Raw genomic sequence first — 18,031 nt, 5'->3', positions numbered from 1 at the left:
CTCTCTTGACACCTAGGGCTTTTAACTCAAGCCATCATTAGGTCATCCACTCTTAAATCTTTGATTCATTTCCCTTGGCCTTGGCCATATATTTGAATAGAACCACTTGCAACTTTCTAACTTGAACACAACTTTCCACTTAACCTTTCTAAGTTTAATTCATTATCTTTGTAACCATAGTAACTCTTGAATAGTCTTTTAAGTTCATTTGCCTTGGCCATACGATCATATCTCTCTAAGTCTTCGAACTTAAAAATAATTCAAACTTGTTCTTGCAAAGAAAAAGGAGATCTCCCGTCACTTTCCTCTTTAATTCTCACTTTCCGATTCTTCAATTGGAAAGCAAAGATTCCATCTTTCAAGAGTTAAAAGGTGATTTGGTGGACTTTATTCTCCTTTCTTAAACTAGTTTTATTAAAAGATTGAAAGTTGTCAATCTTGTTCTTGCTTATCTTGCTTTGAATGAGGTTAAAGCTTTGTGTTGTTCAAGTTTTGTTTAAGGTAAGTGAAAACCTCTACTTAGTACTCTTGACTTGGTTGATTGATGTTTATTAACCTGCCACGGCTTATACTCATAAGCCGTTGCTTATATTCACCTGTTGCTGCATATACTCACCAACTGTAGCTTGTACTACTTATACTCACTTTATGCTCATCAGCCACTGCTTATATCCACTTGGTGAGTATCATCACATGCCGCTTATATCCACTTGCTGAATATACGACTTATATCCATTTACTGAGTATAACCACTTGCCTGAGTATATTCACTTGCGGAGTATAACCACTTGTAGAGTATACCCACTTGCTGGTTAAACCCACTTGTCGATTATCACCAATTACTGTTTTTGACCCGATTGCTTGACTAAAACCTATTATTACATTGATGATAACACGGTGGGAAGAGAAGAATGGTATGCGTGTGGTGGCGCACGAAATAAATTTTTTATCATTGTTTTGAGAAATGAAAGGATATAAGCATGTCATTATCTTCTCCCGCGTGTGCGATTATTGAAAGGGTAAGTTAATTGTATTTCGGGTATGATTTCCATGAAAAGATGTTGTACTGGATGTTGATTCTTGAATTGAGTGTTGATTTCGCTGTGAATACAAGGGTGATCATAAAATTATAATGTTATTATGTGCACTATTGCTATGTAATTAAATATGGAAAGCACTATGGAAATTATTTCCGTTGCCCACATATTAGTGGCGGCGATGCTTGGGATGTCCCATGTGTCGGAATGAAGTATAACTTTGGTCTAATCTCAACTTTGGACCATATTACAATTTCTTGCAGAGTTGCATGTAGATTTCCATAAATATTTCTAACTCATTCTGTCATCTCAATTTATCATTTGGTTGATATGTATACACCTTCACCGCTTATTCCAAAGTTTGTTCTCCTGAACAATAGTTGTCTTTTGTTTGTTTATTTAGTAGACTTACGATATCGTGCAGGTTTGCATCTTAAAATGACAGCTGTAATGTTCAATCTGATCACAGACCCATGAAGGTGCTCTCTATCTGTCGCCATTGGAGCCTTAGGTGCTTTTCTTTGGAACTATGTAATCAAAACCCTTGGAATGATTTTTGCTTGCCAACGACTCATCCCATCATCACATCATTAAAAGATCGCAATATCAACTCTTCTGGTTGGAACTTCCTTATGAATTGCATGGTTTCCTTTATGTGTTGGACTTTTTTAATTCTTTGAAATAAATGGGAAGCCTTGACAAAGTGGGAAAGACTTGAACCCTTAGAGGAAGGGCCAAGCAAGGGGGACAAAGGGTAAGGGAAATGGAAAAAAAATGTAGATGAGAATGAGTTGAGTCAAGTCCACTAGGCAAAAATAGTTGCAGCAAAAATTAGTGGTTTAGAGTATGCAAGTGTGGGGTTCCTCAGGGCACTCAAATGGCAAACCCCACTCCCAGTTGGTCAAAAAGCAGGTATTACCCCCTTTATCACGTTCGAATATTAAGGCTCCGTTTATTTTACGAAAAATGTGACATTTTTAAAAATTATTTTTTAGGAAGTCATTTTCAAAGAAAATGACCATATTTTCCAGGAAAAATTATCCAAAAAATCCTAAACTTGTTACACTTTTACCAATTTAGTCCTGTACTTTTTAATTTTGCCAATCATATTTAAAACCTTTTCACATTTTATCAATTAAGTCCATCCGGCCAATTTTGGTCGAAATTTGCTGACGTGGACGCTGGCCATCCAACTTGGCGCGATTGATGCTAATGTGGATAATTTTTAATAATATTTTAATATTTTTTTGAATATTTTAATTAATTAATTAACTTTTTTATTTTCTTTTTTTTTTACACCTCTGGCAGGCGAGGTTGCCGGCTGACCATCGCTCGCCACAAGCCTAGTTGGGCGAGGGTGTCATGCCCTTGTTGGCCACGGGCGAGTGTGCGGGCTCTCACTTGCCACAGGTGAGGGTGTTGGGCCTCGCCCAAATCCAAGCGAGGGCTACGATGAGGCCGACGCCCTAGCTAAATTTAGGTGAGGGCCGCGATGCCCTTGCCTAGACAATTGACGATGGACAATCGGTGGTAGCTACAACCTCAGGATGTCGGAGAAGGTGAATCTATGAATTGAATCAGAGAACGAGGACATATCTCAAAGCTCGAGTGTGGAAGAGAGGGACAGAGGTGAGTGGCCTGAGTGAAGAGAGATTGAGCGTGACGTAAGGGAAGAGAGGAAGAAGCTCTAGCGCGAGAAAGATGGGGAAAATGATTTCCTTTTTGTCAGGAATGAAAATCATTTTCCCCAATTTTAAAAGAGCCTCTTCCATTGACCGGAATCACAAATTGTGAAAAATATTTTTCACGAAATAAACGGAGCATAAACTTCAGTCTAATTCATTGGGCAATAATGCATTTCATCATTTAGACATTGACCCTGCAAAGAGGTGGCCTGCGATTTTCAATAATATCCGGGACCATCGAATGCATCCTTCCCTCACATCCTTCCCTCAACTTTAGAAGACAACAACTGGATTGGCAACCAGAAAGAATCAACTTCTTTAATCTCCTCGAATGCATCCTGTGGGAGAATAACTTAATCTGACGAGGGTTGAGAAATAGCAACCAATGTACACATGACCGGAAGCTTTCCGGGAAACAGCGAGTGGAGGAAGTTGCTTTCACAGTATTAAGAGATTGTGTGTCAGGCATATCCTTCCGTGTTGTTACAAATGGTAATCATCGCTTTGGTGCGGTAGAATGGAGACTACCATGCTATGTTACATATTCACAGATAGTGTCTTGAGTTCTCATATTCGATTGGACCTCACAACTCTCTCTGTGCTTTTTTTTGTTCATATTCTAGAAGCCCAGACTGCGTGAATGATTGAATAGTCCTGAAAGATTGCATTTCGCGTTGTCTGGTTTGGCTTTTGAGGGGTTGACTTGACCTATCATTTCTCGAAGGCGGGCCAATACAACCTTTTCCTCCTTCACGTTCTTACTTCTGTGTTGCTGGCTTGTACACTCTTCTTTCTCTTTTAGTAGAAGCTGTCTCGCACGCTTTAGAAGCACAGAACAAAAAGCCTACAATGGGGATGTTTTTGTGAGTTAGAGGTGAGATGAGCTGAGATGTAGTCCAGGTGTTATAGGCCTGGAATGTATCTTGTGTTTATGTAATCAACCTCATCAAGAACAAATGACTAAAAATTGAGATTTGATTCACGTCATCGATGGCGGTGATATCGACACCATAATAAGCTAGCTCTTCCCATCCGACAGTCCCATAGTACGTTTTTGATGCATTACGATTATCCCTCTACGTACGATTCATTGTTTTCAGACTCATGCAGGTACAGGAATTGGGTTAGTAGAGCAAAATAGAAGGAAAAGCAAAAGGGACGTGGAAAAGAAGGAAGCCATCTCGCGCACTCCTCATGCTTTTCAACTTAATGCACCCTCTACTCATTCATCCCCAATTCTTATCAAAGCCAGAAACAATCCAGCTTCATGATAATGACGCATCGCTATTACCCCACAAGCTACTCCAATGTCACTTCTTTTCAACAGACGAGATTCGATCAAAACCTAAATCTTCATTTTGAGTATTTGAACCGGGGGACCCTTGCTGTTATTTCCCTTTTGTTGATTTGTACACGCCCTTCTCAATAAGGTGTAATCTTCTCAAAGCACACACTCTACTCACCCTTCTCCTATACATACATATGTATGTACATACATACATTGTACATACAGATATGTGTACGTCTTCCAAGTTTTTGGCTGGGTAGCCCATGCACAATAACCTGATAAAAGCAGATCCACAAAATGCTAAGGCGCTTGATTTTATTGAGTTGAAACACACCACATGGCGTGCCTTTGAAGTAATAATTGGGCCGCACTGGGTAATCACCAGCTCAAGCCGACTGGCAAATCCCCTCCTTCGCCAAAACCATGTCATCGCATTATTCGAGTTGAAATTACGAGAAATTGACAATTACAATTGTTAAATGTTATTCAGCTCCTAAGAAAGTGGTCATCAAGTGAAGGACAAAGAAAGCGAGCAGCTTTGTATTAGTTGAGTATTTGTTGACATGAAAAGATGACCTAACTCACCCACCTGCGTATGGCCGAGTTGGTGGGCGCTTTCCTTCTCTCCTCATAAGTTCTGGGTTCGAATCCCCGCTCGGCTCCGTAATTTAAGTGGGGGGCCCTGGCGGTGGGTTGCTGGGCTAGTCTCCCCCGAGACATAGGCGCTCCGATTACCTGTGCGGGTTCGTCCCCGGGGAATGGTGGTGGATCCTCGGTCACCAAAAAAAAAAAAGAAGACCTAACTCTTTATAATCGACATGAGGTTCATTTGGTCGAACATAGAACTCGGCTATTAGATCGATATGGCTATCGACAAGTGACATGAAAGTCCATAATAGTTATATAACGTTGTTATCAACTATGGTGAGACTAATCGATAACTATGAATAATGATTATCAACGAACATAAAATACAACTATCGATACACAATGGTCGAATGGTCGATGGATATATCGATTGGATGATAAAACCAATACATGGATAGTGTTCTAATAAATTTGGCGAAGTATTGAATGCAGGAAAATGAAGAAAGGAGACAAAGTGAAAATATGGATTGAAGATAGATATCCATTGATGATTGAAACCAACGGCACTTAGTTAGTTATAACCGCTTATGGATAAGGCCGATGTGCGACACTGGGGCCTAAAATTGTGGAATTCCAGTTGTAACTACTTGTAACTGCATGTGAATTATTAGTTGATTGTAAGATGTTTAATTTGTAGTGATTGTAAAGGGGACCAGGATCAGCAAAGAACAAATTCTCTATGTATTTTTAATTTATCATTATATTTTTACTTGCTATTATTTGTAGATATTTTCCTTTTTTATTGTTATTCATCCCTGTTACGCAATTCAATTCTTGTCCAAATCGCCATTGAACTTGTTAACAAAGAAAAAAAAAAACCAAAGATCAACCTTTGGTGAGAGGTTTTTCACTCATTGGGACAAAACCCTATATCTGGTATAATATCTTTTTGGCACATCTCGTGAGACCATTGTGATTTATATAAGGAAGTGTAATGGCAATGACTAGGAATCAGCAAGAGCTTGACAATACAGCCGGCAACAACCAGTTGAAATGGTAATGATATAACTATCTGTATCGAATCGTCATCTGCCCAAGTAGTGGCAGAGCAAAACCTAAGTGGGAATGTCGACATTCCAAGGCATCCCATTGAGGGGGCAGAGGACAGAAATGGAGCCAAATCTAGTTATGGTGGCCACCACGAAGTGGTTGTTTGAGGAACAACAAAACGACATGGCTAACCAGGTGGTGAGGGGCATTTCCAATGTCATTAGGCTGATAATCATCAATGCTATCAACGATGTGTTTTTACAACACTTGGGAGCCGACAGAGGTCGGTCAATGTCGTTCCCTATCCTAGGAGATTTAAAATGTCAGACTTCGCCCTTTTTATAGGCAAAGATGATCAGTCGACCGTGGAGCATGTTGGTCAATTTTGGGCTCAATGTGGTGAGGTAGGTACATATGAATGTCTAAGACTTAGGTTATTTCCTTTGTCTTTATCTAATACTGTTTTCACTTGGTATACTAATCTGCCAGCCAATTTGATATATATTAGGGCTGAGAATGAAATGAGTTTTATCAATTGATACTTGAAGCAACGATGGCAGACTTGGCTAGAATATGCCAATACAATAATAAATCGGTGGATCAGTAAATTTCTAGATTTAAAAAGTTGAGAAATAGATGTCTCACATCACTCTCGAAAAAAGAGTTAATCAATTTGGCCTTTAGTGGATTAAAATTGAACTTAAGATAATGGTTTGAAGGCCAAACATTCACCGATTTGTTCCAATTGATTACAAGGATGTCTATGTATGAACATCTTCTAAAAGAGGAAGATAAGAAGCCGTATACAGACTACAATCAGAAAGTGGCTTTAGTCAATGATTATGGTTCTGAAGATGAATATGATCACGATGAAACAGCTCAAAAAGTTGTGGCTAAGATGATGCTCGACAAACCTTATGTTGGAGCCCAAACATTCGAGATAAACTCAAGATTTGAATTTCCAACATCCCGGGAGTTCAAACACGAACTGGACAGATAAGGCGGGTCCAGAATTAAATTTTCAACATTACCAGACCTTGAAAATAGCTCGACGAGCTTCGGAACATGCTTTCCAAGAATGTGGGAATCTAAGGGTCCCGGAAAATAACTCAGGCAATATTCTCAAAACCGTGGAAATCGGATAAGATCTAGACATGATGTATAAGGTGAAATCATAAGTGCCATTTTAACGCATTTCCATGGACCCTGGCACATGGGAATGGGTGCCAATAGGTGTTATGTGCCATGCACATGCAATAAATCATGTGCCACGCACATACCTTCCCCACATGCAAGTCAAATAGCTTTCCTTACGATGTTACCATGGACCGTTACATGCCCAATCCAGTCCTCAAATGGCCGACCATAAGTATGGAAATCTTAGACTGGGTTTGATTGTCCGGATTTCTAGTCAAGATATAACTACATAGGATATGATAAGAAATTCAAGGATTTTGTCTTATCCTATCTACCGTTTGATAAAAAGCGGATTTAAAGTCGGGTAAAAAGAATATGCAATAGATTATTACTATCTCATAATAGCTGTGGGAGCCCGTGCAAATACATTTAACACGCCTGGTGTCAAGGAGAATATGCATTCCTTGAGGCTGTGTTTGGTCGTCCGGATTTCTAAACAGGATAGGACTGGATAGGATAGAATAAGAAATCCTGGGATTTCTTTATATCCTATCCACTGTTTGGTGGACTACGGATTTAAAGTCGGATATGATAAATTTTTTTTTTTTTTGCTATTCACCGGTCCGGAGGAGTTGGTGAAGGAAAAAAAGCTGAGAAATTTTTTTGGTGAAAGCACACAAGGTGTGGGGATGAAGATGACGGCGAGTGGAGAGTAGGGTTTCTGGAAAAATAGACATTAGAAATCCTATCCAGGTCTATCCCACCCCCCTTTCGGATTTTTTTATCCGGGTTATATCCGGTCTATATCCGACCTTATCCTATCCTGGACCACCACCAAATACAGGATAGGATAAATCATATCCTATCCTGGCTTTTATCCGGTCGACCAAACGTAACCTAAAGGTATATATATTGCTAAGATAAGATGTTGGTTTGGTCTACTTTGTTATCAAATCGATGTGCTTCTCAATTGGATAGTGATTTAAGTAAAAACATAAATATGCTTCTCTTCAATCAATTCCACTCCATAGTAAAGCTGATATGATTTCCTTTTATGCAGGATGTAGAATATGCTTAGAAGATCCGTTGGACAGCGATCGACAGCTTTGAGAGAGCAAGCTTATCAAGCCACAGTGAAGAAGAGAGGAAGAGGATTCTGCATTTTACTGTTGTTGGTGGTGGTCCAACATGTGTGGAATTTGCTGCAGAGCTTCATGACTTTGCGATTGAAGATCTTGCCTAGCTATATCCAGAAGTCAAATACCTTGTGAAGATTACAGTTCTTGAAGCAGGAGATCATATATTGAACATGCGAGGAGAATTATGTGATTTAAAATTCATTTGTTTTTGTATTTGGACTTTGTTTTTGTTTTTTAGGTTAGCAGCAAAATTTTCGAGGCGCATGCGACGGTCTCTGAGTTTTTCTTTGCTCAAGTGGAAAATATACTCTTGGTTTTGCTCATCTTCCGATGGGCTGGTTGCCGCCGCCGGAGAGGCAGTTGGGCATGATTGAGAGGCAGCTTGCCGCCGGAGAGGTGGCTAGGCACGGAGGAGAGGTGGTGAATGTGAGAAAAACTCGTTCTCCTCGCGTGTTGGTCTCTTGAGAAATCCTATCCGGTTTTATCTCACCTCCTCCCTAGGGTTAATTTATATTGGCTATATCCCCTCTATATCCCGCTTTATCTTGTCCTGAATAGCTGTCACGCCCCGAATCCCATCGAGCACGCGACTTACCCTTCTTGGTCGATTGATGCGATGTCCCAGGGTATCGCCGACCCAATTTACTTATCAGAGAATTAAAATGATCAGCGGAAACCTCAAATACCTGGACAATAATAAAACTGGGGTCATCAGGGAGAATGCACATATTCACTTCTCATTATCAAACTTATATAATATTCACAATTTACAAACACCATGTACATATGCACACCATACTATAAACCACCGATATCAAAAGGATCGATGACCTGGATATCCTATCCTCAAAAATGGTACTCCTCAAAAAGTCTCTTATCAACCCCTACTCCTAACCCCTACGCCCCCTGCTAGGCGTCTACTCTGAGTCTGATTCTTCGTCCTCTGACTCTGAGTCCCCCTGGACTGTCGGCTCCTCCGAGGACTCCGGTTCGACTCTGATCTCGATCGGGTTATTAATATCACCCGATTCTGCTGGTACTTCTATCTGCTCCTCCTCCACAGTCTCCTCATCGGACTCGTACTCCAGCACAAAATTGGGGTCAATCCACTGTTCATATGGGGAAATGAACACCGGTTCTTCTTCTGGCTCAGCAGGCTCGTTCTCAGGTTCCGCCTCGTGTTCCTCCTCTTCTGGTTCTTCCTCTAGGATCGGCTCAAGATCCACCTCCATTGGATCGTACTCCGCTTGTAATCCTTCGGGCTCTGGTTCCTGCTCGGCCCCCGAAGACTCAGGTACTGTGGGCGCCGGCTGTAGTCCTGACTACGCTAGACTAGTCTCCACACTAGTCAACTCGCCATCCGGAGGAGGTATAGCAAACGGGTCCCAGTCTCCAACTCCATCAAAGGGAACGTCAAATCCTCGGACGGGACCAAACTCATCTATCCCGTCTCGGAAGAACCACGCGGTATATGTATGGGCCTGCCATAGGGGTAATCCTATATCTACAAAAACTACGGTTGTGTGCTTAATCCAGGTCATATGGTCATCTATCGGAAACTCTACAACATTATGTTCGGTGTGCATCGGTACTCCAAAACGCTCAGGTGGCGGTGGCGGAGGATTCATTGATCAGGCCGGGGTTCTGAAAAATATTGGTTGAAACAACCATGAGATTATATCTCAATAAGTACACCCCTAAACCCCACCTAGGCTATCACGTACCTCCAGACAATCACGACAAATAACCACGCTAAGCTATTACATAGCAGGCACATCATTTATTCTTACCTGGGCCTATCCTGCGTGCAACCTGCACGTTAGTCACAACCACACCAAATCCAATCACATGCACGTTCAAATCTCATTTCTCGCATTCGTTCCGATTTCATCACATCTTTTCCACACCACTCGCCAGTGACCCGCGTAATGAAACCGCCTCAGGTACACTGCGACCATCTCACACTTATCTCGCCAGTGGCCCGCGTAGTGGTACCGCCTCAGGCTCACTGCGACCATCTCACACTTATCTCGCCAGTGGCCTGCGTAGTGGTACCGCCTCAGGCTCACTGCTACCATCTCATCACAACACTCCAAGGCCCGCGTAATGGTACCGCCTCAGGCCATGTATCTTGCCCGCGTAGTGGTACCGCCTCAGGCTCAACACCTACCACCTAACATCACAACACTCCAGGGCCTGCGTAATGGTACCGCCTCAGGCCATGTATCTTGCCCGTGTAGTGGTACCGCCTCAGGCTCAACACCTACCACCTGCGACACAACTCGCGTAATGGTACCGCCTCAGGTTGGCCGCCCTCCGGTAATACCGGGCATCGTCCCGCGTAGTAGTACCGCCTCAGGATGGAAATATCCCCGCGTAGTGATACCGCCTCAGGGATTTCCACGATCACGCATGCCACATCACACACAATCTCTTGCTCATTCACATGCTCAACACTCACTTGCCAATAAATTGGCCAATCACACGTGGCCTGTGCACGCATCAATTCACACATATATCTCATGCTCAAATAGCATCCAACACGGCCAATTGACAATTATTTCAATTCGGCCCGAGCGTGCACATAACAAAGCATATTTCAATCAATCAATTGCACATTAATGCACCCAATTTCATCACCACAATTCAGCGACAGTTCAAACACAACCAACATACAAATTGGTATTTTTCCACGTCAAAACCACGGCAAATCAGTTTCGGCTCTTCACGACATTTTCACGAAATTCCGAACCGGATCTAATGGCACTAACCACACACCCAACAGCACATCACAGCACTCAAAATAGCAATTTCCAGCCATCGATCGACCTCTAAAAATCCACCAAAATCTTCCGATTTCAATCCTAAGGCCCGCTAATCGATTCTGCCTCAAAAACTATACCGATCCACATCTAAATAAACTCGATTTCACTCCTAATTTTGTCCGTCGATACCCGATGTCCTAAATAGGGTTTAAGGCGTGACTTACCAAACTCTAGACTAACGCGGCTAGAGCGGAAAGCGGCGGCGATCGGCGGGGAACGGCGGCGAACGGCGAGCGGCTCGGCGGCTTGGGCGGACGGCGACGACGAGCGACGATGCGGCTTCCTTGCCCAGCCAGCTCACGGCCAAGAGAGAGGGAGAGAGAGAAAACCGAGAGGGACGGCGTGGGGTGGAAGGGTACGACGCGGTGACGGGACGGCGGCGATCCGGACGGCGGTGACCGGCGGCGACGGCGTACGGCCAAGGGGGAGTGATTGGCGGTGAGGGGAAGGGGAGAGAGATGGAGCCGAGAGAGATGGAGAGAGGATGAGGAGAGAGAGAGAGAGAGGTCTTGGTCTTTAATTGATCAAACCAATAATTGAGTCCAAAATGACCATCTTGCCCTTGTCTCACAAACCCAATCGACGGCCCAGATTCGATTTAATCTTGAAATCAACGGCCCAGATCGAATCTTTTCCAAAATATCCAAGGGCAATTTGGGGATTTCTCAAAAAGTCCAAGGGTAAAACTGTCATTTTCCAAAGCTAGGGCAAAATGACCAAAATGCCCTTCCCTCTTAAAACTTGCCCTTAACAAATTCCTAAGGGTAAAACGGTCACTTTCCTCATTTCTTGCCGAAATTGAATTTTTCTAAAGGATCCGGGACAATCCCAAGCTGCACGTTCCAACTACAACGTCGTCCTAACGTCCCGTTGTGACTTCCTAATTTTTCGGTGTCCAATTTGGTTTCTAATAAATAATCGAATTTTATTTAACGTAACTCGAGCGTTTCTCAAACTAACGGGCGGCTTTTGGGGAAATTCATATATTCGTCCCGTAACTGATAATAAATCGAGTCACGTGCAAGATCATTCGGTTCGTGACGACTTCGGTTGCCACTTAATCGCGAGGATCGATCTCTAGATCCGAGGGGCACGATTGTTTGGTATAGGTTCAAGATCACTCGTCAATTCATTTCGTGGTCCAGCGGAATCACCCGCGATCCACTATTATGACAGTGGCGAACTGACTCCTGACTATCCTTGGATCGGCCTACAGTGGCTCAAAATGTCACCTCGACGATTTTATGGTCGAAAATCAATTCACGATCGAATTTTCTTTAGTCGCACGAATTTAAATCCCTAATTAGCCTTTCCCCATCGGTTAGTATCCCAGGAATGATCAGTTCCGGGCGAGAACTGACTACGAGTACGTTCATAAAACCAAGCATTTCATAAATCCCAAATGGACAATTTTCAGGATGTCACAAGAGCTACCAAACACAGGATATGATTTATCATATCCTATCCTGAATTTTATCTGGACAACCAAACGTAGACTTAGAGATTTTATTCAATATCCTGCACATTATTAAGATTTGATTGCTCAGTTGTCAAATAATTCAACAGTTGCTTAACTCTCTCTAAAGGATGCCTTGGAACGTTAGAGCAAGGCTGCAGCAACACTCAAGGCAGGAGTACCACAAGACACCAAAATCGCGAGAGAGAGGGCTTCACAGCGAAGAGAATTTCAAAGTTTATCTGAGAGATCTGAATTGTGTCCGGTCAAAAACCAGTGAGGTCGTCGAGGCCTTGGCAAGGGCCGGCCTCACCAGATCTAGCTAGGGGAGTCCTCGCCGAGGCTCACCCAGGCTAGGGTGGCCTCGTAGATCTAGTCTAGGCAAGGTCGACCCTCCCCTCGACGAGGGCAAGCCCTAGCAAGGGCCCCGCTTGCCAAATTTGGTGAGGCTGACCCTCGCCTAGGCCAGGACAGCATTGTCGGGTGTCGCCAGGGTGAAGGCAACAGTCAGCCTCGCCAAGTCTAGCAAGGGGAGCCCATGCTAGGGCTCGCTCTCACTTAGCCGAACCTTGCCTATGACGGTCGACTGTGACCCTTGCCCAGGCAAGGCTAGCCCTCCTGGCCATGGCCAATGCCCGTTCATCGGCAAAAGGAGGAAGAAAGAAAAAGAAAATAAAAGAAAAAAAGAAAAAATCGAAAAAAATACTAAAAAAATTGAAAAATAGCAAAATATTATTAAAAATTGTCTAATTAAGCGTTAATGGTGCCACATAGGCCGGCCAAAGTCAGCGTTAGCAATATCTGGCCAAAATTAGCTAGAAGGATTGAATTAGCACTATATCAAAAGGTTTAGGACTAAATTGACACAAAAAAATATTTATGACTAAATTGGCACAAATGCAATAGGTTTAAGACTTTTCTAATACTTGTTCCCTCCCACTAATCACAGCCCATTCTATGACAACTAATCTAAAGCTCCAAAAATACACCTATAACAACCGATCACAACCCCAAAATGTAGTACATCATCACCCATGAAATTATCAGTCTACCCAATAAAATCTTCTTTCTCTTTTTGCTTTGTTGAAAGTCTGGCTTCAACTAATCTTATTCTATGCAACAGCCCAGCGATGACACTGCGGGAGTTCTTATCACCAATAATTGCACGCCAACAGCACAGCACAAATTAACTTCATAATACCCACAAGATTGAACATCACTCAAGTGTCTTGTCATAAGCCGCTTTGTGTTCAAGTCGTGCTTGAAAGTATAGTCCAATGGACTCATCATAAGAAAATGTCAAACAAAAAAGAAAAGATGGGTAATGCGATTTGAAGAAGGCTGTCGCTGCTGATCTAGAGCATGGAAAAAATCACATAAGTTTTCTCTGCCTTGGCAAAATGAAATGGGGATACAGAGCCAGCAGCCAACTGTTACATGACTTTTGATTTGATAAGGACTCTGACTTCAAATTACACCCGACCCTTGTAATTAATTCTTAAGGATAATCCAAGATATAGATTGATACACAAATATAAAAGCTTGGACCAAAAGATTTCAGAAGTAAAATTTAAGACATTCTTGGATTGTCATGTGATGCAGCATTGAGCAAGAGGGTCAGGTGGGTGTGTGATCTACACAACAATTTGCTAATAAAATCAGAGCGCATAGACATTCTCCATTTTTCTCTGACTTTGCACAAGAATGTCACCTTCCTCAGGAAAGTGATCAATGTTTTCCTCTCGTTTTAGTGACGGTCAAATCTGTTTTTGTGTGCTAAGACCCTTAAGTTTATCACTGATTAGTGCTTTCATGTCAGTTTTATGAAATAGAGCGAATCAAATTCCAACAAACAAAAATTAAGCACAGGAGATTTACCTCGAGGGTACTGTGTAGGTAATAGCGCTCAACCTGTTTCGTGGCCTTACCAGTAGCAATGTCCAGTTCCTACAAAGCTCCATAGCAACACACATCAGTTGAGCAACTTAATAAAATCCAGCCCTATAAATAAACAAAAGATTCAAAATTCAAAATCCAAGAAACAACTCAATTGAATTCTATAGCAACCTTCATAGTCGAGATCACTGTAATTGAATGGTCAGCTCCAAATCAGGATGTGCGACTACAACACGAACTTGTCTTCATGCAAATCAAACAACACCGCATTTCTTCAACGACTCGGAGTGATCAAGCACAATGATAAGCTCGCTATCACAAATACTAAGAGGTGACTCCAAAACGTCCATCAGTCGCAGAAGCCGCAGAAAACCCTAGCGACAAGCCAGAGGCGAACCAAATGCACGCGACTCCACAAAAAAGAAACATTTCTAACAACTGAAACCCTTGACAAAAACCGTGGAAAAGCGAACAAGGCAAAACAGAATCGCCAGTAACTCGGTCAAGCAACAAAGATCCGGACAGAGAGTCAAAACCAAAGAGGCGCGACAAGCACACATGCAACTCTAACGGTCAGCAAATAGGAAAAGGAACCAAGAAAGGCGACTAGTTGAAGCTTGCGGACGACGGAACCTAAGAAAGAAGAGAGGGGACGGACTGAATCTGGCGAGAAGCGATGAGGATCGGGTGAAAGCGATTTACTTGAGCCGCTATGAGAGGAAGGAAAAATTGCAGGAAAACCCTAGTCCCAATTCAATATGGGAGATTCTATCCAAATTTTTAGCCAATTGCAAATGTTGGACAAAATTTCCCCCATTCTAGTCACTGGCAAAAGTCGGCTGATGAATATTTTACCAAAGATTAGCCGGCTGGCAAGTTGATGTCTTTAATTTGAGACTTTCTTGGTCACTTCATGCCATTATTTGAACCCCACTTGTACCCCTTATTTGCAATTTTCCCTAACATTAACCATTTGAAAAGATCTTGACATACTTTCCAAAAAACTTTTAGCATTTTGACAGGCCGACTAATTCACAAGATCCATAGAGAGCTTGCCAATGTAAATTTATTCCAATTTCTCGGAAGCAGCACAAATAGTCCATATATGTAATTGAGAAACTGCACACAAAAGCATTATTGGGACACTGATAATAGTTTTACTCTGCTTTCCCAGAACAAGCTTGAATAGAAGCTGCCACCGTACTGTCCCTGTCTACTCCGGCATTGCACATGTTTGCCATGGCTCTTGTGTATTGCATCCCGTACTCGCTCATATGTCCACAATATTGTTTGTAAGCCCTTACCTATACGTCACAACGAACAAATTCGACATGTTCACGAGATATATGAGCTACACACACATGTATTATAAGTAGTATGTAGGATCGGAGAAGTAATCGAGGAGGAGATCATGGAGACTAACAAATGCCTTAAGGCAGTCCCAGTCATCAACAACAGGTTGGTCTCCAGTTCGAACATCAGTCAACATGCTTGCAGTACTGGAGTCACCAAACAGTTGGTGGACGATTTGGTTGACAATTTGGTTGATGCTGCGGTCAACATGCGATCGGTGAGCAATTTGTTCGTCCAGTCTCTTCTGTGCGACCACACTCTCAGCAGACCCTTTTGGAGCTTTTTGCACCTACAACCACACAATGTGTCCAATAACAAAAGGCAAGACAGACATAGCAAAAACCACTAGAACAAATAAATTAACGGATAAATTAATATGCAACATAATCAACGGTGATGGAGACGGACCTGGCGTTGGAAAAAGACCAAATCAGCATCCCGTTGGGGAATGGCCAGGGAATTTGAAGAAGAAAGCTCGTCCAAGGAAACGGAAGAGACTTTCTTGGAGTATAGGCCCATGTAAGTGGAGAGGAAGGCCTTGCTGAGAAGTGTGTTCCCATATTGCATCACATGGGACAGATTGGTCCTCTTCTTCACCACTAAGTATTGCTCCTGTAATGTTTCCTTCCCCAAATCGTGGGCCTCACTGTTCTCACACACCCAAAATCGGATTCACGGAGACAAAAAAGAGAATATAGAAAAACCGCATATAGAGACAGACACACATGCTTATCTTGTTATTTGCTCATTTCTTGCTTTTGCATTTTATGATGGAATGTACACGTACAGTAGAGAAATGACATAACAATACCTGTCCTCCATCCAAGCGATGCTGTAGAGATCTCCCAAACAAGTGTCATACTTGCGATCAACGCCAGGGTGTCCAGGGCAGTAGTAGGCCCAGCTGCTCTCCTCGGCGTTGGACGCGGTGGTCGCATAGATCCCTATGTCGTTGGGGAGCAACCCTTGAAATATGCTTCCCGCCTCACACGCCTCTATGTATATCAACATGTTCATGTACTTCTTCAACTTATGCATTTGCTTCAGCACCTCCACAAAGTCGTTTGCGTATATATAGTCCCCCACAGGCATGCACAGTAGTCCCGTGGTCCCATGGTCGGAGTAATAGAACAAGACGTGGTCGTTCGGGCCGCTCTTCAAAACCTTGCCGCTGCCCCCGCTGAGGGCCGTCTTGTTCCCAAGAAGGACTGCATACAAGTTGGCTGCTGTGGTCTCATTACCAGTGTAATCCTGCAATATTACCCAATTGGTTAATTAAAATCGGAAATCAGTCATGCGAATATGCATTGAACTAAGACCTTGGGAACTCCATGGTAGACATCGGGGCCTTTGGGTTTGTTGATGATGATACCCTTGGTGGGATTAAACGTGCTATTGGCGATGTCGTCGTACATGAAGACAATAATGTTCTCATCTTTCAAGCCATTTGCCTTGAGGATTTGGTAGGCATGGCACACATCAGCCTGCATAGACACACATCACGCAGCTCAATCCATTTCACAATATATATTAGTACGGATGTCCATTATCTATTTTATATACATATGATGATATACTGTAGCTAATGCATAGTTCGGGTGGTGGATCACCTGGTGCCTGTAGTTATAATAACCTTTGGATCCGGCGACTAAAACAGCCCATTGAGTGCCCTTACTAGCACCATAATCACCACCCGACTTCGACACAATTTCTCCGAAGCTCCTCCGGCTATCGCTCACAGCCGCCATCGTCAGTGCTGTGAGGAGGAGGAAAGGAACAAGGCTGCCGTATAAGGAGGTCATCATCATCAAGATGGAGAGTTTGTAGTAGAGAGTGTTTGGAGAAGTCAAATATCTGAGGCCTCGGAGTACGAAAATAAGAACAAAAATATCCGAGGCGTGCAAGGATACAACAGATCTTCCTAAGATAATTTCGCCTCTCAAAGTATGAAACTTGACAGCATGAGCAAATTTTCCTCAATACTCCGCACAGAATACATGGAGAAACCCTGTTAATAAATCGAAAGAAAAGGATAAAAATTCTTATTTTTGGTATGTTTTTATTGTGATTTGGAGTTTCTCTTTATAGGCAAATAAATGAGAGGGTTAATAAAGAAATAAATCAACTCAAATGTTACAAAAATGTTAACAAATTGATTGTGGTCATAATTTCAGTAACAAAACAATTATTTGCTTAAGATCTTTCAAAATTCACTAACCTAGTTTGGTTGTCCTTTGAATATTTCCAAAGAAGATTATTCTTTCCAAATTCACTAGGCTATGTTTGGTTGTTTGAATTTTTAGCCATGATATGATTGGATAATATATAATATGAAATCGATGGATTTTGCTATATCCTATCAATTATTTGGTGAATCGCACTAAAAAAACTATATATTTTCATATCCTATTATGTTCATTATTTGGTATTGTCGCGACCTAAATTTCTCAGGCTAATGGATTGTTAAGACTAAGCCTAACTCGGGCCCTCCCAAGCCCTACCAATTCGCAACTCATGGTTTAAGTTTTTAACATGCAAAAGTTTTCATGCTTGGAGTCGCCACTAATCTATTTGTGG

General features: G+C 42.4%; 1 protein-coding gene across 1 annotated transcript; it reads right to left on the bottom strand.

Annotated features, from left to right (window-relative positions):
• Positions 1–15,258: 15,258 nt before the first annotated feature.
• On the bottom strand, positions 15,259–17,272 carry LOC115662311 (vacuolar-processing enzyme-like). Its single transcript, XM_056320555.1, has 6 exons — positions 17,065–17,272; positions 16,774–16,938; positions 16,266–16,705; positions 15,863–16,100; positions 15,525–15,743; positions 15,259–15,405 (listed from the first exon to the last, which is right to left on the bottom strand). Exons 1-6 carry the CDS (start codon positions 17,260–17,262, stop codon positions 15,259–15,261), a joined length of 1,407 nt encoding a protein of 468 aa, XP_056176530.1. The 5' UTR covers positions 17,263–17,272.
• Between the last annotated feature and the right edge of the window lie 759 nt (positions 17,273–18,031).

The sequence above is a fragment of the Syzygium oleosum genome, unplaced genomic scaffold (genome assembly GCF_021117445.2).
Source record: "Syzygium oleosum isolate NSW1041296 unplaced genomic scaffold, Sole_v2.1 Sole_v2.20, whole genome shotgun sequence".
NCBI classification, from domain to species: Eukaryota; Viridiplantae; Streptophyta; class Magnoliopsida; order Myrtales; family Myrtaceae; genus Syzygium; species Syzygium oleosum.
The sequence above is the reverse complement of the archived record's forward strand: the minus strand, read 5'-3'. Positions and strand labels throughout refer to the sequence as shown.